General features: G+C 52.5%; 1 protein-coding gene and 1 long non-coding RNA gene across 10 annotated transcripts in view; one reads left to right on the top strand and one right to left on the bottom strand.

Moving 5' to 3' along the window:
* Positions 1–3584: 3584 nt before the first annotated feature.
* Positions 3585–15354, bottom strand: IRX5 (iroquois homeobox 5). Of its 3 annotated transcripts, XR_007514719.1 has the most exons (5): positions 14719–15354; positions 13285–13690; positions 12350–13132; positions 3729–3853; positions 3585–3638 (listed from the first exon to the last, which is right to left on the bottom strand). XR_007514719.1 is itself a non-coding variant. In XM_049864733.1 (4 exons), the coding sequence occupies exons 1-4, from the start codon at positions 14965–14967 to the stop codon at positions 3837–3839; spliced, it is 1455 nt and encodes a 484-aa protein (XP_049720690.1). In that variant the 5' UTR covers positions 14968–15354; the 3' UTR covers positions 3670–3836. The 3 variants fall into 3 exon arrangements, 2 of the variants coding, with proteins under 2 accessions (XP_049720690.1, XP_049720689.1); XM_049864733.1 differs by lacking the exon at positions 3585–3638 and having other exon boundaries at positions 3670–3853; XM_049864732.1 differs by lacking the exons at positions 3585–3638; positions 3729–3853 and having other exon boundaries at positions 11975–13132.
* Positions 15355–17054: 1700 nt separating this feature from the next.
* Positions 17055–21331, top strand: part of LOC126064929 (uncharacterized) — a 41763-nt gene continuing 37486 nt past the window's right edge. For all 7 annotated transcript variants that reach the window (XR_007514689.1, XR_007514690.1, XR_007514686.1 and 4 more), the window contains exon 1: positions 17055–17476. This is a non-coding gene — a long non-coding RNA (uncharacterized LOC126064929). The remainder of the gene's footprint in view (positions 17477–21331) is intronic.

Genomic DNA, 21331 nt, shown 5'->3' with positions numbered 1-21331 from the left:
CTGAAATTGACTTGACAGCACCTAACGACAACAATAACAGGGATTGTGTTAACTCTTAAACAGCATCCCATTAACAGCTTTTAGCAAAGGAATTGCTGTTGGAATTTTCAAACATCATTTCTTAGACTCCAGAGGCAGAGAGTTGGGTCTCATGACTTAGAAATGTCCAAAAATGAAACCAATTTAATTCAAGAAGTTCTGAATTGTGGTTTCCCCTGGCTCCGGAGATTACTAATTATAGGTGGGTAGAAAGATGGATGCTAAGAGTCGGAATCAACTTGATGGCAGTGGGTTTGGTTTAGGGGTTTAGAAAGATGGATGGACAGATAGGAAATCATGGAAACAAAATATCTTTTCCCCGTCTGAGTACTGAATGCTCTTTTTAAAAAATAAAGAAAAGAAAAACCTGTTCTCCCCCCCACAAGCTCCTGCTTGCATACCAGAAGGCCACAGTGTCACCTGGAGGAGTTAGTTGTCATTATTCAGCGGTTTCTGAAATGAGTGATTGATGTAATTAAAGTTATTGGTAAAGAAAGACTCAGTTACCAAGGGACGTATGAGTCAGCAGCAAGTTGAAGTAATGAAATAATGTTCCAAGGAGTGATCTTAAAATAAGCTTTAAAAAAAAACAAAAAACACTCTAGACATCTTCAGTATTGCTGGTCAGCAAAAAGGCGCGAAGTCGTGAAGAACCAGGGAAAACGCACTGCACAATTTCAGAAATTCTTAGATGAAGTCATTGCCAATAGTATGATACCGTTCATATTGAGTAAGGAGCCCTGGTGGCACAAAGATTAAGCGCTCAGCTGCTAACTGAAAGGTTAGTGGTTTGAACCCTTTCGGCAGCTCCATGGAGAAAGACATGTCGATCTGCTTCTATAAAGATTACAGCCTAGAAAACCCCATGGGGCAGTTCTACTCTGTCACGTGGGATCACTGTGAGTCAAAAACCAACTCAACAGCACCTAATAACAGTAACATTTATTGAGTAGAAATAATTGTAAAAGCTTGTTTGTTGAAAGCCAGCCATGGGCTTTGCCTAGCTTTGTACACGTTATCTCATTTGAGAGATACCCTCTGAGGTAGATACTGTTTTTATCCCCATTTTACAGATGAGGACACTGAAGCTCAGAGAGGTGAAGTAACTTGTCCAGGGTGGCACAGCAGGCAAATGGCATGGATGGGACTGGAATCCAAGCAGTCCAATTCCAGGGCCCACCTTTCAATCACCACAGGTCCTGGGCCCCTCTACTTAGATGCCTCAGGTCATCTAATCTGGTTCAGTAATTGATCTAAAATAATAAAACAGAGCCAGGATTTGTACCCACATCTCTCTGACCCCAGAGTACTTTCAAAATTCATACTTCTATGGGAAATTCAAATACATAGGCTTAAAACCAGTTGCTGTTGAGTATGTCTGACTCATGGCAACCTCATGTGTGTCAGAGTACAACTGTGCTCCATAGGGTTTTCGATGGCTAATTTTTTGGGAGTAGATCACCGGGCCTCTTTTCTGAGGCACCTCTGGGTGAACTCAAACCTCCAACCTTTCGGTTAGCAGCCGAGCACATTAACTATTTGCACCACTCAGAGAGAAAGGAAGGAAGGGAGGGAGGAAAGAGAGAGACAGAAAGAAAGAAAATAAAAGAATTGGGGGAGGGGGGAACTCTGCCAACAAAAATGAACCAAGCCAAGGATTTTTCTGCCACGCTCTTGATGAGAATGAAGAGGTGGTGTTTATCCCAAATGAGCCCTTTTCTCCAAGTTGCCATCAATCCACTCTTCTTTGTGATCCCGGAAAGTCAGTCTTCAGCTACCAATGAATATCTTAACGCATTTGAGTATTTTAAGAAAGAGCCACCTATTACCACAGGATTTGGATTTAGACACCGGATACAAATAGAGGGTGAATAAAACTAACAAACAAAACAAAACAAACAAACAAAAAAACCTCGTGGTACAAACCTATTTTTTAAAAAAGTCTCAGGAACAACAACTGTGTGTGTGTGGAGTGTGACAGGCGTCTGGAACACTCTGGAAGTGTGAGTGTATTCGAAATCTAGGGCTAACAGATGTCTTGCTCAGCTTTAAAGACGTAGAGATGCTTTTCCAAAGGGCCTATGGGTTCCCTTGGGGACAAAGATACCGATAGTTTAAAAAAAAAAAAAGGCCCCAAGCTGACAATATATACAACACAGAGTCAAGGAAAGCGTTGAGGAAAAACAACAGTCAAGCTGAGACATCCGAAAGGTTTTTTTTTTTTTCCAAAATAAATGCATGAAAGGCCCATGATTTGGGGTCTTGTCCCCAACTCGAATCTTTGTTTTATAGGAGTTGTTCTGGAAAATGACGAGCAAGGGCACATTCGTTGTTGCTTGCCTTATTTGAAATCATGTGAGAAGGCAATTAATCACTTCCAATGGGAGAAATAAGCAAACCTTTTCAGATGGCAATTATTTAGGGAAAGAAACAGTCCCTGGCAGAGGACGCAGCCCCAGTTTCTCCTTGTTGTCGAGGCTCTGGGAAAGATGGCACATCCAGAGCTTTCCCTCATGTCTACTTCACATGCGGAGTCCTGAGGAGGCGGGTGTGTGAGGAAGGCTAAGATGTTTCCTGGCCAAGCCTAAAAATATCTCCCTTGACAGCCTGTCACAGTGTCTGAGACTCCACCATTATAAATTCATTCCTCTCTCTTAAGGCATTTTGTTTCCAGGACTTCTCTGTTAAAATACAGATATCCTGGAGAACTCAGCTTGGATGAGGTGGGGAGAGCAGGCCGAGGAGGTAGGAGACCTGGGCTTTTGGCTTCATTCCACCCATAAACTCATTGTGTGAACTTGGGCAAGTCATATTCACTTCCTGAACCTCAGTTTCTCCACTGGTGAAAAAGACAGAAATAAAAGTGAAGAAGTGGTCAGAGAAAGCCCTAGGATCTTGGGTTTCAGGAGGGAGGATCTGTCCATTTGAGAATCTTCCCTGGGTAAGTGCACCAGCCCTGGACATTGTGCACTGTGTCCCTGGAAGCTCAGCATGTCCACTAGAGCTGCTTTTCGGGGCCAAAGGGCTGGGGCTCAGGTCAAAGGGTATCTCCTCTGCCCACCCCTGCAAAACAAAAAAATCCCTGCTCAGCCCTTGATAATGTTTGACATCTCTGCAAATGGCACCTGCATTCACCTGGGTGCTCAGGCCCAAATCCTTGAAGGCATCCAGAACTTCCTGCCTTCTCTCCTCCCTCCCTCGCCCTGACACATCCAATCCATCAGCAAGTCTATTGACCCTACCTTCAAAACAGTCTAAACCTGATCACGTTTTCTGACCTCTCTGACTCCCACCCTAGTTCAAGACACCATCAACTCCCTCTGGATTCTGTATGGGCTTCCTAGCTGGCCCTGCTGCCACTCCCACCCTCCCAGGCTCTTCACACCTGGGGATGCCTTTGAAACGATTGTCGCTCCCCAATAAACCTTCCCATGTCCCCCCACCCCCACTCCCTATCATCATAAAACCCAAAGGTATCACCAGGACCTACAAGGCCCCATATAACCTGGCCCTAGCTTGCCCTGGCCTCATCCCCTCTCACTCACCCCACAAAGGTCTCCACACTGTCGTGCAAGCTTGCCCCCACCTCAGGGACTTTGCTGCATGTGAAAGCCAGACAATGAATCAGGAAGACTGCAGAAGAATTGATGTCTTGGAATTATGGTGTTGGCGAAGAATATTGAATATACCATGGACTTCCAGAAGAATGAACAAATCTGTCTTGGACGAAGTACAGCCGGAATGCTCCTTGGAAGTGAGGATGGCGAGACTTCATCTCATGTACTTCGGACATGTTATCAGGAGGGACCAGTCCCTGGAGAAGGACATCATGCTTGGTAGAAGGTCAGCAAAAAAGAGGAAGACCCTCAATAAGATGGAGTGACACAGTGGCTGCAACAATGGGCTCAAGTATAACAAGGATTGTGAGGATGGCGCAGGACTGGGCAGTGTCTCGTTCTGTTCTACCTAGGGTCCCTGTGAGTCAGAACTGACTCCATGGCACCTAACAAGAACAACAACAGGGCCTTTGCATTTGCCGTTCCTTCCATTTGAACTCTCTTCCTCCAAATATCTGCATGGCCTATTCTCTAATTTCTTTTAGGTCTCTGCTCAAAGGCCACCTCGTAGAGGAGGCCTTCCCTGAGGCCCTTTCTGAGATAGCACGCTGTCTTCCATTTCCTTGTTGCTGTTGCTGTTAGTTGCTGTTGAATCAGTTCCGACTCATGGAGACCCCAAGTGTGCAGAGTAGAACTGCTTCCCAGGGTTTTCAAGGCTGTGACTTTGTAGAAGCAGATCACCAGGCCTGTCTTCCAAGGGACCTCTGAGTAGCTTTGAACCATCGACCTTTCTGTTAGTAGTCCAGTGCTTAACCATTTGCATTACCCAGAACTCCTTTCCGCTCCCTTACCCTACTTCATTTTTCTTATACCACTCATCACCTGGACATCGTAACGAGTCATTACCACACTCATTTATTTCCATTCTGACTCTCCCTCTAAAATGTTAGCTCTATAAGGGCAGGGACTTTGTTTTGTTCCTTGCTGCACCATAGACACCTAGAATAGTGCATCTGACATATTATAGGTGCTCAGTTAATGTTTGTTGGAGGAGGGGAAAGGAGGGCGTAAGTGGAACTTCACTCACGTGGAGACCAGCCTAGGCATTCCTCTGAAGAGTGTTTCCTGCCTTCTGTTTCAGCAGAGTGGGGATGTCTTGCAGAGACTACAGGTAAAGCAGGTTACTGGGAGATCTGGGAGATAAGGTGGTGCATTGTGCCCAGGGAAAAGAATTCAAGTTGAATTTATAAGTTAATGGGCTGGGGGTTCTTGATCAGCTCTTGATTGGCTCTATTCCGCCCATAAACTCACTGTGCGAGCCTGGGCACGACATTTTCACTTCCTGAACCTCTGTTTCTCCACTGGTGAAAAAGGCCAAAATAAAAGGCCCTGGTGGACAGATTCCAAAAGACAGGAGTCTGCAGACAAAGAGCAGTTATGAGTGAACTGTCCTGCCAACTAACCTGGAACTTAATTCTGCCAGAATAGACAAACCATAAGGAGCCCCAGTGGGCTCCCTATGCCTCAGCTCTGATCCAGTCACTCCCCTGTCTAACTGCCTCCCAAGGTTCCCCCTACCCTGTGGATTAAGCCCTAGAAAACCAAACCCATTGCCTCCAAGGAGATTCCAACTCATAGTGACCCTATAGGACAGGGTAGAACTGCCCCACAGAGTTTCCAAGGAGCAGCTGGTGGATTCCAACTGCCAACCTTTTAGTCAGCAGCCTAAACTCTTAACCATTGTGCCACCAGGGCTCCTCAAGCCCTAGGGAGGGATGCAAAGCCAGAGGCAGATGCAGGCCTGAGGGGAGGAGGGTGCTAAGGAGCCTCAGCAATTCAGGCAGTATCCTCCCCCTGAAGCCAGAATGCCAAAGCCTCTGTCTCCCACCCCCAGATCTTGGTTGGTGTCCCTGGCGAATTGAAATCTTAGAGTTTGGCTCTAATAATTATACTGAAGGATAACTATGTGTCTAGCACTATCTTCTTCACCGAACCATGGATGGTACAGCCCCACTGAGAACAGCCAGGTTCAGAGAGGCTATTTGATTGTCCCGAGTCACACAGCTTGGAAGTTGTACAGGCAGGACTGAGCCACCAAAGGTCTAAGCACCCAGCCAGTAAGCTATGACGTTTCTAGAGGACAGCTGTCCTTCCAGCAATATGCTGCCTCAGGCGCCCTGGCCACACTCTAGGCCGCTCCTAAGACTCTGGAAAGGCTGCCCCCTCCACCCCGCTTCCCCCGCCCCAGGGGCTGCAGCCGTTGGAGCCCAGGCCTCCCTCAGGTCTGAACAGCCGGCCCTCAGGAGGCGATGGTGGTGCGGCTGGAGCCAGAGCCCCAAATCCGGAGCGTATAGCAGGAAGCACCCAAGGAGCAGGCCAAGGAAAGCACCCAAAGCCAGGCGCTTGGGGGAATCCTTACAGGCGCTGGGCTCTCGGACGCTGAAACCCAGCCGTGTTGAGCGCCGCCGTCAGGCCGCTGCTGCAGACACAAGTTCTGCAGCCCTTGTTTGATTAGCAGTGGCCAATAAATTCATTAATCATCATTTTATGCCTCATCAAACCCCCTCCAAGCCCCTCCATGGGAGTTACACAAATTAGCCCCTGAAAAGACAGTAATTTCAGTTTAGCGAGGTAAGTGCTTTCTGATGGGCTCCGCGCACAGGGCTCTCCCGACAAGCCGATCCATCAGCGCGTTGGGAATGAGGCGCGGCCGAGGCGCTCTGGCCAGCCGGGCCTAGCCCGGCCCAGCCCCTGGGGGATACTTGGCCAGGGAGGGTCTCCGCCTAGGGCTCACCGCCTCCCGGCTCCTTTTCACTCTTCCTGTGCCGGCTGTCTCGTCCAGCCTCTCGCCCTCGCCCACCCCGGCCTCTTCCCCAGACCATCTGAACAGAAGAGAAACTTTACTGGGAAAGCCAAGGCCCAAATATGGGGAACAAACTTGGCAGTCAGGGAGGAGGACGCGCGGGCGCTGAGGTTCTGAACTCAGGCCTCGGAAAGCGAAGATCTGGGCAGCCCTTTCTCCTTTTACTGTCTGGATGTCCGGGTTCCGCGGCCCCTTGGAATTATGGAAGGCATGTGTATATCGCGCGGACACATTATGGGGGGGGGGGGGAAGCTACCCCCAGCTTCCAGCTGACTCAGAATGGAATCCCAGGTCCCCAAAGAAGGATACCTCGGAACAAGAAATGGGGTCTTTCCAGCTAAAAGACTGCGCCGGGGACCCTGGTAGCCAGAGGAGCGCGCCTGGTCTTTTTCATGGCCCTCAGGACTTTCTTTCCGAAACTGACACCTGGGGCAGAAGACCATGCCTGAGGAAAGGGTGGGAGAAAGGATTTTTTATCGAACGAGGCGGGCCAGTGTGACCTAAGCAAAGGGAATTGGGCAGGAAAGGAGAAGAGGACAAGCCTGCGTGGAGAAAGTTATGGCGAGGGGGCGGAGTGTTTGCCAGCGAGAAGCCGACGTCGCGCCTTCCCACTTTCCCAGCCTGGTGCCCAGAAGATTCCGCGGGAACCCTAGGCAGCAGGCAAGGCCCCTGCCAAAGAGGTAGACACCGAGCCGCAGCCACGCGGAGCCGGTGGGCCCAAGCGCTGAGGCCGCTGAGAGCTCAAGCGCCGGGCGACGCGCTGTTTCTTCATTTGCTTCCCCTCCACGCGGCGCCGCATGCCTTGGAAAATAAGTTAGCAAACGGGGAGCCGTTTATCTCTTTTATCTTGGGGCCTGATCCAATTAAATAAGTGCACATTTACATTTGCATCCATCAGGCGGGAGCGCTGAGAGCCCGGGGTTTGCTCGGAGCAAATAAAAGCAGATTTCACTGGGAAAGTGGCGTCTGGGCAAGGCGGGCTCCTCCGAGAGCCTGAAACTAGAGCGACCGGACGAGTGGCCTTGGGGACCCAGTGCTGGGGCCTGTACGAGGCCAGAGACCCCCAGCGGCCCCGGGGGAAGACCAGCTAGGGGAGCGCTGCCAGAGTTGTATCTGGGCCCCCGAGACGTTCCCCTGTTAGGCCACAACCTGGGCCGCCTTGTGCTGGGACCCAGGTTACATTTAGCGCCGAAACGAAAAGGAGACCGGATCTGGCCGGGCCACAAAGGGAGACCCGCGGGGTGGAAGTGGAGACGGTCTCGCAGTTTTGGCCAGTTTCGGAGGGCCACCAAGGCCCCAGCCGGGCCCGATTCCCCTCCCGTTCTAGGCCGAGCGGCAAGGGATGCAGAGAGCTAGGCCGAGGGCGCGACCCGCTTTCCACCAATATACCAGGAATTCGAGCTTTCGAGTATCTGGGGGAAACCCATTGGCACCAGCTTCTGGAAAGCACAGGAGAGAACTCGGTTGGGGGGAAGCCCTGGTGAGCTCGGGCTGCTTTGCAACGCGGACTTCGTTAAAAGTGCTTAGAAATCCGAGGGTCTGGAGCAATGTGGGAGGGTTGGGTCTTTTTTTCCTTTTCCTATGTGTACCCCACAGACCAAAAGCTCTTCAGACAGGAACGGTCTTTGGGGGCACTGATGCATGGTAGCCCCGGATATGCCAAACCGCAAATTAAACAAAACTGCCCGAGGTCCAGAGCCCCGACCTGGACAGGACGGCAGAAGCGGAAATGCAAGGACCAGAAGTGGAGCCGAGCAGGGGCGTATGGCCCGGGCTGCGCAAGGTTGGGGTCCCCACCCGCAGGCTCCTTCAGCCTCCGGCATATTTCTCAATGCCTGCAACCCGTGGCGAAGACTGTGGCGACGTCATGGCAGAAATCCACAGGGTTAAGACTCTCCTGGTCGCGAACCCTGATGCCCCAAATCCTTAATGCCAACTGGGTCCTGGGTCCCGGGCCGCGCACGCGGGGTTCAGATCCTGGAGCTAAGCGGGCGGGACTGGACTCTGGCCTCCAGTTCCCACGCCTCTCTCGGTGGGGCTCTGGCGAATTGGGGGGGGCGGTGGAGCAGTTTAAGTGCCACCAGCTTCAGGTTCAGAGATAAGGCCCTGAAGTGGGTGAGGGTATTGCTGGGTCTCGCCTAACTCCCTGCCTCAGCGAACCGACCAGTAGGCGGCGCCCTTCCTAAACTGCATCCGAGCCCGGCTCACTCCTGTGAGCTCGATCACGTTCCTTTCGCTGTGAGCTTTTTGCAGAGCGCTGCCCGTTGCCCCGCCCGAGTTGGCAGCTAGTTGTGGGGAACAGGTGAGCCACGAGGCATGTCCCGTGCCGAAACTGCAGGCATGCCTTCCCCCTGCATCTTTCCAGGCCCCAAGAGCAGAGCACGTCATGGGAATGAGGAGCCCCGAGGAGTTTGCCAACTCGGAGGCCTCGCTGCAGACCTCGCCCCCTGGCCGGGGGAACGAAATTTCGGGCCCTGACACCCCGAGCCAGAGATTGGGAAGGGAAAAGGCCACCTTCCTCAGCCTCTCCTGCATGCCAGCCTAAGCGCCCTGTGTGGGGGGTGGAGGGTTGACTGGGCTGTTCCTCCTCACCCCCTATATTCCAAGGAACGTATTCAGCCCGCAGAGGGGAAAGAGAAGAGGCCCAGCCCATCCCTCGTTTGACACTGTCTCAGGGGACTGCCTGCAAAGACCTCACTCCGTGATCCTGCGACCTCTGTGCCTAGGATCCAGCGCCTCCTAGTCCTTAAAGACCAAGCTGGGCGCTTCTTGGGGACCGGAACCAGCCTGCCAAGCTCAGGTGGCCGGCAAACACCGGCGGAGAACCAGGGCGAGGTTTCTTAGGAGTTGTCAGGCGCAACTCCTGCGCCTTCTTCCAAGCCCGTGAACAAACCCGGTACCAGGCACATGCCCGAAGTTTTCCTCCAGCACCTCGAAGACGCACTGCCTTCGAGACCGCCTGCGATGCTGCAAAGCCGAGGCTGGAGGAGGGAACTGAGAGGGTACAAAGACACGCAACTACTTCTAGGATTCAACGCGGGAGGCAGTTCCTAAATGTCCCGAACCTCGATCTGCCGGGCAGGCCGCTTCAAAACCGGAAAAACCGCTGGCGATCGAAACCTAGCTCAGCAAACGAGACAACCCCAGACTTCATTGGGGGCTTGGACTCAAGAGGCAGGAAGCAAAGAACCTTAGACCCTGCAGTGGCCACCGGCAGGAGGGAGGCGAACAGGGGCAGCGGCTCAGGCATCAGCCGTCGAGCCTCTGGCAGTTTCGGTGCCCAGCCGGAAGGGTCTTCGCACAACCCTCGTTGGGGAGAAGCGCCGCGCGCTCTCCCGCGCGCGCGGTTCGCGTTCCCAGGCAGCCCCATGGGCATTCGGCTCCCAGCTCGGTCCCTCCGCAGTCTGACTAGGGAGGCCCGCGCCGCGCCATTTGCATACGCCTGGCAACACAAGGAGGCCTGTAATTTTCTTTTTAAAATCGTTGGGTAGGGTTTAGGGCCCATGGTTCCAAAACCCCGCGGAGCGGATGTCGCTCTTAAACTCTTAAGAGAAGGGGACTGGCCTATTCCGACTTTTTTAGAAGAGAAGGTGACTCCCGGGGCTGCAGATTCAACTGGGCGGGGGGGGGGGGGAGGGGGCGGGGAGGGAGCTGATTGTGAACTGGGCTGTCGGTGGCTGGAGGGGGCAGGGAAGTGGGCCGGGGGGAGGGCGAATCATCTCTGGAATTCAATTGTTTAAAAAAAATCATAATTAAAGGGACAAAAATAAAATACTCTCTGTCTCATGCATATTTAATCATTCGCACTTCCAGCTTTGAAACAATTTTCCCTGCATGAATTTTCTCACTAGTTTAAACTCTGATGTCTATGGCAGTTCGCTAAAACATCTGGACAACGTAGCTTTCAAACTTGTTTAATTTGAATTAAGCAAAAAAAAAATAATAATAATAAAAATAAAAGCTCCGGTGAAAGTTTGGGGTGTGTTTTAAAAACCGAGTAGCGTTAATCTCCTGGAGAAATGCAAATATGTGCCATTTTGATTTAGCCTAGTTAAACCGGTGTTATGTACAAACACATTCTCTCTACACTCAGGGCTGAGTTTAATGGAGCAAATTAATTCCTCTTGGTGGGGTGTGTTTTGCTGTAACCTGCCCTCCGCTCGGGCCGCATCACCGAAAATTTCCCACGAAGTGAAACACGTCTCCAACTCAAAATCTCGGGAGCAAAATGGAGACACCAGCAACCGCGGAGAAGCCGGAACCCAGTGTTGGCCCGCTGCGGTGCCCGGCGGCGTCTCTTTACCATTTGGCATTGAGACGTGACCACTTTTCATTTTGAGGTGAAACATGCGGGATTCAAACCAGAAAATAAGACCTCAAAAATTCATTTGTAGCTACTCGATGCTTGCTGAGCCGGGAAAAGTGCTAAAGCGAAGACAAGCCTGGTTGAGTCCCCAATGGCCTCGTTATCTAGGCCCTGAACTTTTGAAGGCCACTGGCCCAAAAGAGGCCCACAGTGGAGGGCTGGGTCCTCCGGGCTCCCCTCGCTTCCTCAACCGGCTGTGCCACGCTCCCCAAACCCAGTCCTTCCGCCCACTCTCGAATCTCCGACTCTGCAAAGTGCAGGCTTGAAATTCAGGACAAGTGTGACACCTACCTGTGAAAGCAGGGAACCGTCCCCTCACCCATTTCACCTCCCCAGGCCCGCGGCTGCGCAGGGATCTACCGGGCCGTCCGCCACCCGCACCGTCGGGGACCGCACCCTAACTAATTTAATCAAATCCAACGACGAGATCAATGCCCAATTTTGAAGGGGTAGAGAAGACAGTAACTTGGAAAAGCCTTCTCCCTCCGCCTCCCCTAGCGATCCCCGCCTGCGTAGCTCACGGCGCCTTTGAAATAGTAACAAGGGCTAAATCCGGCATAAAATCGAACTCATTAGCAAAGTTCACCAGCTGATTGCTTTGCATAAAACACGACACTGATTGGAAGTAATTAGGTTAAGCGATGGTGCTCGCGTGGTGCGTGTCTCTAGCTGGTTTTGCCATCTTTTCTCCCTTCTGGGCACACACTTGGGTCCCCTCCTCCTTCCTCCGGGGTCCAATCTCCTCCAAGCAGCCCGCAGCCGCGATCCAAATCTGCATTCCGGGCAGGGCCAGGTTCCCCGGGGCTCACTGCCTAATTATGGCTTCCCTCTGGCGCTCCAGGGTCTGCGAAACCTTTCATTCCCCACTTGGAAAAAAGTTCAGTTTGCACCTTTTGTCTGAGGCGATGGACAGTTTATTGAGGCTTCTAAAAAGTAATGATGGCTCTGATTATGTTAAAATCTCTTTTAATTAAATATTTTGCATTTTACAAAGGCGGCTGCAGTTTCTTTTACTTTTTAAATCTAAGAGTATAACCTGTTTTCTTTCTGTAATAATATTTTAGCTCATACCCAGAAAAATCAATAGGTGTAAAAAATTAAATTAAACTTGTATTTTTAAACTATGAAACAGTTTTGGGGAAAACACAAACGTGTATATTTATATTACAAAAAAAAAACCATTAAATGCCTGTACAGGTGTCTTGATTTCATAATTTACTTCAAAGATATTGAATTATCAATTTAAATACAAAAATGCTACATTAAATATACAGAATACGATGTAATACAAATCCTTTTTTTAAATTTTTCTTTTCAGTTGGTTAAGACATTTTTGTGTGGAGATGTTTCCATTTTTATGTCATCCATCTCCTTAAACTATAAACTTTTGAATAGGAGGGGTAGTGTTTTTGTTTTGTTGTTGTTTTTCTCTTTTTGGTGATGGAAAATAACTGCCAAGGCCATGTTTTTAATAAATTAGAAAAGTCCGGGACCGACGCAGCCCGCGTTAAATGTCGGACATACCTTTCTTCAATTCATAGGGAGAGTCTTTGCACAGGTCTAGCTGGGACTGGCTCCGCAACATTTTCGGGTCTTTAGCCAAAGCGTCCGCTCGATTCAACACGGTCTGGTTTAATCCATTGAAATGCGAGCCCGGACCGGTAGTAGGGCCTGGCCCGGGCCCTGGGTGGCCATGAAGGTGTCCGAAGGAGCCATAGTTCGTGTAGCCGGGATAGAAGGGCGCCGTGTAGTAGAGAGGCCGGGACAACACGGTCCCGCCGGGAAAGGGGCACTGCGCGGAGGGCGAGCGAGAAGGCGCCGGGGCTGGCGACGCACGACTGCTTCCTAGGGCTTGCCCGGGTACGAGCCCGGGGCACGGAGGGCATGGGGAGCCCTCGCTCCCGCCGCCCCCGTCCTTGACCTTGTCCGAAGATGTGGCGATCTCTGCCAGAGACCACAGTTTGGGCTTGGCGAGCACCGCCTGTGGCGGCGGCGGCGGCGGCGGTGAATGGATGACCGAGGGCCCGCCGGGGCCGGTGGACAGCTCTCCCACGGCTGGGTGCGGGCCTGGCGCCGGCGCACCCGAGGAGTAGTGAGGGGCCGGGTCCTCGGCCAGCCGAGCAGCCGCTGGCCCGGCTGGGGAGGATCCGCCGCCGCGGGGGGGCCCGGGCAGCGCGTCGAGACGGCCCTCCGAGGACTGCGTCTTAAAATCCGAGTCGCTGAGGCTGCCCTCGGTCTCCTTGCCGGCAGGGGTGGGCGGTCCCTGCAGCCGTTCGCAGCCCGAAGAAGCCTTCTGCTCCGCTCGTCCTGCAGACGAAACCCAGGCGGTCAGAGGCGCGGAGGCCTCAAGGCGGGACTTAAGTTCTCGCCCGCAAAGGCAGAGACCTCTGCTCCCAACCCCAGGCCCCGTGTGCCCCCTCCGACCCCTCTTTTCCCTTCTTCCTCCCGCGTCCACCAACCTGCTTCGGAGCCCTCAGGGTCGCCCTTGTCTTCGGGCTTCTGGGGCTCATCCTCGTCGTTCTTCTCCAGGTCAATGTTCTCCTCCTCCTCCTCGTCCTCGCTGCGGTTCCGCGGCGTCCACGTCATCTTGTTCTCCTTCTTGAGGCGCCGGCGCGCGTTGGCGAACCAGGTGGACACCTGGGTGAGGGTCATCTTGGTGATGATGGCCAGCATGATCTTCTCGCCCTTGGTGGGATAGGGGTTCTTGCGGTGCTCATTGAGCCAGGCCTTGAGCGTGGCCGTGGCGTCCCGAGTGGCGTTCTTCCGGTACGCGGGGTCCCCGTACGGGTATGAGCCCAGAGGTGCCGCGTACGGGTGGTACCCCAAGGAGCCCGCCATGCCCGGTGTGTGGTCGTAGGGAGAGCCCTGCGGGGGACAGGTAGAGAGGAGGTTAGAGTTGGCCACTGTCCCAACTCTCACCTGAGTAACCATTGCACACTTCCTTGCGCTTCAGGGTTTGCGGGCCCGCACTCTGGTGTCCTCTGGGGCAGAGCTGGCCGGCTCAGACCCAAGGATAACCCCCTTCCCCAAAAGGCAGCAGGGACACCAAATTCTGAATCTGGACCGAAGCCGTCTTGGCCTCGGTGCCAACCTGTAGGTCCCTGTCTGCCCGGGCACATCTGTCCCCTACGCGAACCGGCCACCGCGGCCCGGCCCTCCAACCCGGAGGGAGGCCTGGGAGCGGCGACAACTCCGCGCCCCGCGCCCCAGCGGCTGCACGTTAAGAACAAGGGGAGAGAGTAGAGGGAGCCCGGGCATTTTTTTTTTCCACAGAGAAATGCGAACGAAAAGACGAGCCTTAGTCCAGCACCCCCACCCCCTCAAAAGTGCTATCCCAAACCAAAGCCATCTCGCAATTTCAGAACATGCATCCGGCCGAAAAATCCCGGATGCACCGCAACTCCGCCGACTTTTCAGAAATTTAATACCTTCAAATCGGATTGCAAAAACAGGATTAAGGATTTACAACATTTTGGAGAACTAATTAAAGGCGAGGCGGAACACATTTACATAGACTTAGCACGCTTTTGCTCAGATTTCGGGTCTATTTCTTTTGAACTACTTTTCCAAAATGGCAAAACCAAAAATAATACTCGCGTGGCGGCCCTGAGCCCTTGTTTGAACCAAATGCTGCTCTCTCCTTGCAGCAACCGCTCCCCGAAAGCCCCTTCCCGCCAGCTCTGAGATGCGAGGAAGACGCGGCTCTCCTCTCCGGGCAACTCCCGAGCCCCAGGCCCGGGCGAAGCCGAGCGAGACAATCGCCCAAGTTTCCAGAAGCCGCGAAGCCAGGCAGGGACAGCTTGCGGTGGCGCGGAGGCCGGTGTCCCCCGCAGTTCCTGTCCGCCCCGCGGGGCCTCAGCTGCCCTCGCCCGCCGCGGATCCCGCTCACTCACCACATACGAGGAGAAGGCGGCGGCGGCGGCCGCCGCGGGGTCGGCCCCGTACTGGAGGTGCGAGTTGTAGCCCGGCGAGGGCGCGGAGAAGGCAGTGGAGCCGGCATAGGGCGAGAAAGCGGAGCCGGACGACGAGCGGCCGAGCTCATCCGTGCGGGGCCCCGAGATGACGCTGGTGCTGTATGCCGGGCACGAGTAAAGCGCCAGCGAGGCGGACGGCTGGTACAAGTAGCCCTGGGGGTAGGACATGGCCACACACGGGCATGGGGCGCGCCGCGCCGCGGCCGCCAACGAGCCGGGCGGCGCCCAGCGAGGGCAGGCGGGAGGGCACCTGGCCTCCGGCTGCCCCGGGCCGCCGCTCCTCGGGCCCCGGCTCCCGGGCTCGGGCCCGCAGCGCCTCCTCCTTGGCTTCCCTCGAGCCTCCGGCTGCGACCGCCGCGCCCGCTCCTCTGCGCGCTTCGCTTGCCCTGGCTGGCCTTTTTTTTTTTTCCCCCCTTGCTGCTTTCTCTTTTTCCCCCTCGCTCTTTGCACCGGGGGGCTCTGCTTTTGGCTTCGCAAAGGTCCTGCCAAGATGCTAAGTTGGAAATTGAGGATCCTGACGCCTTGTGCGCGCCCGAAGCTCCTCCTTCCCGGGGTGTAGTCGGTGGGAGGACTGGCAGGAGCCTTTGGGCCGCCGCAGCCAACCCGGCCTCCAGGCGCGCCTCGCCCTCTCCCTCTTCCTCCCCGGCTCCCTCTCCCGCTCGCCGGCGCTCCCCTCGCCCCTCCCTCGCGCCCGCCTCTCCTCTGCTGCCCCCTCCCTTCCCCCTCCTCCCTGTCTCCCCCCTCTCCCCTTCCCGATTTCTCTCTTCCTCTCTCTTTCGCTCAGACTCTCGAGCGCCGGCTCCAGGATGACAATCACATCCCAGGCAAGCCGATTGCTTCTAACTTTCCTCCCCTGCTAACTCCGGGGAGAATGGAGGGCTGGGCGCCCCACGGGCTCTGGTCCGCAGTCGGGCCGCTTCAAAGCACAAAGGGAATGAATGAGGCCACGGACTGTGCGCCGGCGAATGCTCTGCGCTCTCCAAACCACAGTAAACCTGGGGGCTAGCGGATTTCTTGTTCGCCTGCAGACTGGGTTCTGCGGCGGGTCGCCGTCCACCTCCACCTTCGGCTTCTCCTCCCACTCCAAGGGCTCCAGAGCGAGTTGGAGGCCCGGAATTAAGGTCCCTGGGAGAGCCAGATGGATGCCTGCGCCCAGGGCGCAGCGAGTCCGGGAGGACTGCCCCTCTCCGCCAGCAGCAGCAGGTGGGCGAGAGTCAGGCCTTGGACGTCTGCACGTCTTAGGCCGGGCCTCCCTTCCACAGAACCCCCTGCCGGACGTCGAAGGAGGAAACCTGGGGGGGGGGGCGAGGGGCCGGGACTATGAGGTGGCTTTTCTTTAGAGGAGAGGTAGTGGGCAAAAGGTGCTTGATCGTGAAGCAGCTACACCCGGGTAGGTATCTGGAACACTTTTTTCCCCATGCCTTGCAGCCTCTTTCTTGGCTGTTTCCATGGGTAGCTCGCCCTGCCAGGCCGGTGGGGAGGGGTGCGGGCCGCCTTCCCTTTTGTTCAACTAAGTCTTCTTTCCCTTCGCACGCACTCGCGCACCCGCCCACTCTCCACTGCAAACATTCCGCAGAGCAGTGCCCAACCCGACCACTGTTCAGCGAGGCGCTGGCGAGGCAAACAAACACAACTGAGTCACAGAGTGCTTGCCCACGACGGCCACACGGAATACAAAACAGACCTTCTGCCCGCCTCTGCACCCCCGTCCCCACCCCCCACAAGCCACAGACACACTACAACTCTGGGACAGGCCAGGGGTGCTGGTGAACCAGGACACAGTCTGGCACAGTGTTGGGCACGGTGCTGGAGCTGAATAATATCTGGAACTTTGTGGCCTTTTATAATGGGGCTACACGCAAGCCGAAGCACGACCACAATCAAAATTTCTCGCAATGACTTTGACAGGCGAGATAGACTTTATTTCCTGAGCTCCAACCCGGGTACACACTAAGCCACCCATCTACACGTACACTCGCACGCTCTCGGTGGCGCGCCTTCACGCAGGCGCACTGACTCCTCCCCGCCGCCCCGCTCCTCTACGCTCCGCCCCACAGGCGAACTGACCCACCCAGACTACAATCTCCGGGACTCTCTCGGCCCGCCCAACCCTTTCCCTCACACTGTCTTTACCTTTGATTGGACGCTGGCCTCTATTGGCCCCGCCCCCGTTGACGTAAGCCCGCTGCCCTCAGAGTCACGGCGTAGAAGGGGCGGGGCTGGGCGGGGCGCCGGCTGCGCTATTGTCATGGAGACGGGAAGCGGGCGTTAGCGGTGGCGAGGACGGTGGGACCAAGGCGACTGCAGGCCGGCCGAGGCTGAGGCAGGGCGAGCGGCCCGGACGGCCAGAGCTTGAGGGAGTGCGGAGCGGGCCAGTGGCGGCCTCTCAGAGGGGCCGGGGGCCGTGTCCCACCGCCACCTCGTGGCGGGGAGCGCCCGGGGCTGGGCGGGTCGAGCGCGCCCCGGGTCGTCTCCGCCTTGCTCCCTCTGCTCCCGCCTCTCCCGGCCCAGCAGCGCCTCAGCGTCCGCCCCCGGCTCCGCCCGCCGCCGCTCCTCCGCCGCCGCTGCAGCCCCTCACGGTAACGGTTGGTAACGGCCCGCGCGCGCCGCCCGCCGGGGGCTCGCGCCAGCCACGAGGGAGCGTCCGCGGCCCAGGCGTCCGCGCCCCGGAGGAGAGGTGAGCCCGGGGTCCCGCCGACCGCCGGCCCCACCCGCACCGCGGCCCCCACCCCGCCGCGAACGCTCCCCGAGCGGCCGGGCTTCCGGCCCCTGGAACCAAGTCCGCGTCCTCGCGCGGGTCCGGTGGCCACGGCGGTGCCCGGCGCGCGACGGGACGGCCCGTCGGCGTGGGCTGCGTGGGTGCTCGCCGGGCGCCCCAGGTGTCACCGTCCCTCCGTCCACGCGCGACGGCTTTGCCCTGTCGGCTCTCGTGCAGGTTGTTGGTTTCTGCAATGGAGCCGTGGAGGTTTGTGCCACCGAGAATCTGAGCCTGTCACACAGACGCCCTCGTCGCAGCCTCCTGCCACTCTGGGCCTTATGGCTGCTTTAGTCTTTTTGTTGTTTTTTCTTTTATCTCTTCTTTTTGGTGTTGAGGACTGGAGAGAATCCTGCAAGATATTAAAGCATTTAGAATTTATAGTTCTGTTGCTGTGGTTGTCAGCTCCGCTCTACGTCAAATTTAAGACTCATTTCTTAAGGATGTCTCTATTTTCTGCTTTATTTGCACGTTGGTGGCTCTGCTGCTCGGCTGGCCGCGGCTGCCGGGCGTCTGACATAGAATTGTGTTAATATGTGAAAAGGAAGGGCTGATCATTCATTAGCAGGTAGACGGAGTTCAGATAGCATCTGGCCGATTTTCTCTGTTTTTATATGAAAGCTTTCACATTTTTGCTGATAAATACGAGGTTTTAACTTTTTATCTCGGTACTGGTGGCGACCCATTGCCCCCTCTCCCCATCCTTTTTCCCCTTCCTATTCATCAGCTTTTGCTTTGGGGAAGCTGCCTACTTGTTAGCAGTAGTTTCACAGGTCTCTTGTCGCTGAAGCTCTCTCTCCCCCATCAGAAGTAGAAGCTCTTCCCTTCCCTTCTGTCCCAAGTTACCAAGACGACTACTTTTTTTTTTTTTCTCTTGCTTGCTATTGCATTTGTATCTTTCTGAATATTTTCACTTATGGTAGGGGTAGGTTTGCTCTGATTGCTTTTAACATAGGACATTCTTAAATTTCAGTTTTAAAGCTTCCTCAGGGTTTATTGATTTGTCCTGTTTGCAGGGATCCAGTTATGCATAGCTCATAAAATTTAAAGCTGCAAAATAAGATGCACAGCTTCATTGCTGAGACCTGGCTGCAGAGCTTGCTCTGCAAGTTTTGGCTGTACAGTTGTCATTGTTGAAATCGAGTGCAAAAGAGGTTATTTCAGCTTATTTAGCATAATAGCTGTTTACAGTTAAAACTTTAAAGACTCATAAAAGTAGGTCTGTTGTATTTTAAAGATGTCATCATTCTGGTGGGAGAGACACATCACCAGCACCAGGAAAGGCAACAGATTGCTTCTGTCATATCGCTCTGCTGTTTTGGAGTGTACTTAAAGGATTATGATTGATAAGGCTGCCTTGCCAGAGAGTGTTGACACAGGTGTGCGTCGTTATCTCAATTAAGATCCTGAGAAAGTGTTGTCTATAAAATGGTGACGTAAGAGGGACAGGATATTGTTGTACAGTTTTGCTTTGGGAGAATTTAACTGCACATGAAACCTATCTTTGAGCTTCGAGCTTTTGTGAGTACTTTGGCAGCGGAACTTTTACAGAGAAATGATAGTTTAGTGTTAAGTGTTCTGGCATGCACTGATGCTACTTGTGGCTTTTTGGCAATGCCTCGTGTCCCACTTTTTTTGGGCTCTACCTTCATGGAATTAAAAAAATAGTCCCTAATTTAGGAAGAAATGCATGAAACAGCAGGATATTATTATGCAAACATTTATTAGTGTTTAGAATAAATCTGTAGAGGAAGACATGCTTAATATGCAAAAATAGAAATATAATAAAGAGATAAATATGAGACATTTATACCACTTCATTTTTTGGGGGGGGGAGAGAAACAGTCTCTTAGAATGTTTTCATGGTCTAACACAATTTCTTTTTCATATCACCAAATACCTAGCTACAGTGTTGGTAGAATGCCTTGTTTTTATCTCCAAAAAAAGAAGAAAACAGTTTTATTTCTTCCAAAACATTGAGCAAGTGAAGATAATGCATTTAGTTTCTGATTCGTTTAAGGCTGTCATTATAGATAAGAATCATAACCTGAATGATCGCTGAAATATTACCCGCCTTCACTCCAAATCTTTGAATGCCAAAACAATAGCAGGACGGCTGCAGTTTGTTATAGTTCCTTTGGTTAACCTAGCACCTAAGACCCTTTAAACATAAGTATTGCATTAACCACCACCCCCCCCCCACAGAGCTCATTATTTGCTGGAAGCTAGCTGTCCATCAGTATGTATATTAAGTGTGTGTGTGTTAATATGAGAACTCATTGTAGAAAGGAAATGAAAGTGGAGGAGGCAGTGGGCATGTGATCGGGGAAGCCGGGTGTGGAGCCCTAGCTCCTGCGTGAGTCCAAGGATAATTAGCTGGTTAGAATGACATGGTAAACTAGAATCAAAGAAAGATTTATTTGGATTTGTTTGCTGAAACTAAAACAAGAGCATTAATTTTGAGATAATTGCTTTACTCAGCATCCAACTCCACCATCGATTTTTTTTTTTTTTTTTCCTCCTGGAAGCTAGGAGCAGCACCCCTATGCTGTTATCCATGTGTTATTTTCAAATTTGATACACTGTGTTAAAAGAGATGAAATAGGAGCATTAACTAATTACCTATCATCCGTTTTAATGAACAACACCAGCAATTTATTAATATATTTTTATGTTATAAAAATCCTAGGAAAATTTTAAAGGTTCTTCAGTTGAGGCTGTGGACGTCAGGGATAACACGTAATCCTGAGTAAATTAAATACATTCTTCAAAACAGATTATGAAAACAGTATCATACTTTTGAGTAATGTTTTAATTCAGACAGCACAGCCTGTTTTGAGTTGTGACTATCTCAATGTCTTTGCATTTTTTACTTCAGTTTCTACATTGTGTTGACTTCTGTGCCTTTAGCATCTTTTTGGTATATCTGTTAGGTATTCGTAGAAAATAATTGTTCTTAATAAAATAACAGCTGGTTCAACTCCAAGAGCATGTAAAAGCTAGGAATTATTTTTTTCTCATTCAATAATAACTGGTTTGTTTTCCCAGCGTTCCTCTGAAGTGTGTTAGTGATGAGTTATTTCTGCATAAATCTGCAGTATTTTTATGGCTGTATTATACCTAAGCACCAATTGAGCTTGGCAAATTAACTTAGAAGCTTCAAAATTGAAACCCAGTCTATTGTAATGTAGTTTGAGTTTAAGTCTTTATTAGTAAGGGTGCACCTAACATTTGTTCAGGAAAAGGCAATAGAATTTTCTCCTGCAGTTGTCATTTGTGTAATCCATTTTTCTAGCCTTTTCTTGGGCTAATGATATTCCACACCTTGGTAGAGTTTTTATTTGTTTATGTGCCATAATATGGAATGATACCTTGGAGAAAATGAGATTAGATATTCATAGATAATATCCCCTGAAGTATTTAACTAGTCTTCCGTGTTTTCTTAAACAGAATCCTTTTCATTTTCTGTGCAGGTGATAAGTATGATGCTTTCGAAATACATTCGTATGGTTTCGGCCAAGTTCACTTCTAAACTATGGCGTTCCTCCAGATGTTGGCTGGAATTTGTCCTTGCACATCCCCAGCCGCATCTGCAAGTGTCTGCCTGCATGCGGTCTGCTTGTGTGCGGAGTAAACCAGAAATAGCCACAGTGCTGATTTGACTAAAGCATTTATGGTACTAATGGGGGCTAAGGACAGAATGTGGAGAATGTCACATGAGACATTAGATTATTAAAATTTGACTAATGCGTTAAACAAGGGTACAGTAAACAGAAT

This window comes from Elephas maximus, chromosome 21 (genome assembly GCF_024166365.1).
Source record: "Elephas maximus indicus isolate mEleMax1 chromosome 21, mEleMax1 primary haplotype, whole genome shotgun sequence".
In the NCBI taxonomy this organism is placed as follows: domain Eukaryota; kingdom Metazoa; phylum Chordata; class Mammalia; order Proboscidea; family Elephantidae; genus Elephas; species Elephas maximus.
Note: the sequence above shows the minus strand (reverse complement) of the source record. Positions and strands in the feature narration are given on the sequence as shown.

Coding starts and splice junctions, on each gene's coding strand:
- IRX5 (XM_049864733.1), bottom strand. CDS start 14,967: ATGTCCTACCCCCAGGGCTACTTGTACCAGCCGTCCGCCTCGCTGGCG. Junction 13,691..14,718: donor CCGCCTTCTCCTCGTATGTG/GTGAGTGAGCGG, acceptor TGTCCCCCGCAG/GGCTCTCCCTACGACCACAC. Junction 13,133..13,284: donor CCCTGAGGGCTCCGAAGCAG/GTTGGTGGACGC, acceptor TTTCGTCTGCAG/GACGAGCGGAGCAGAAGGCT.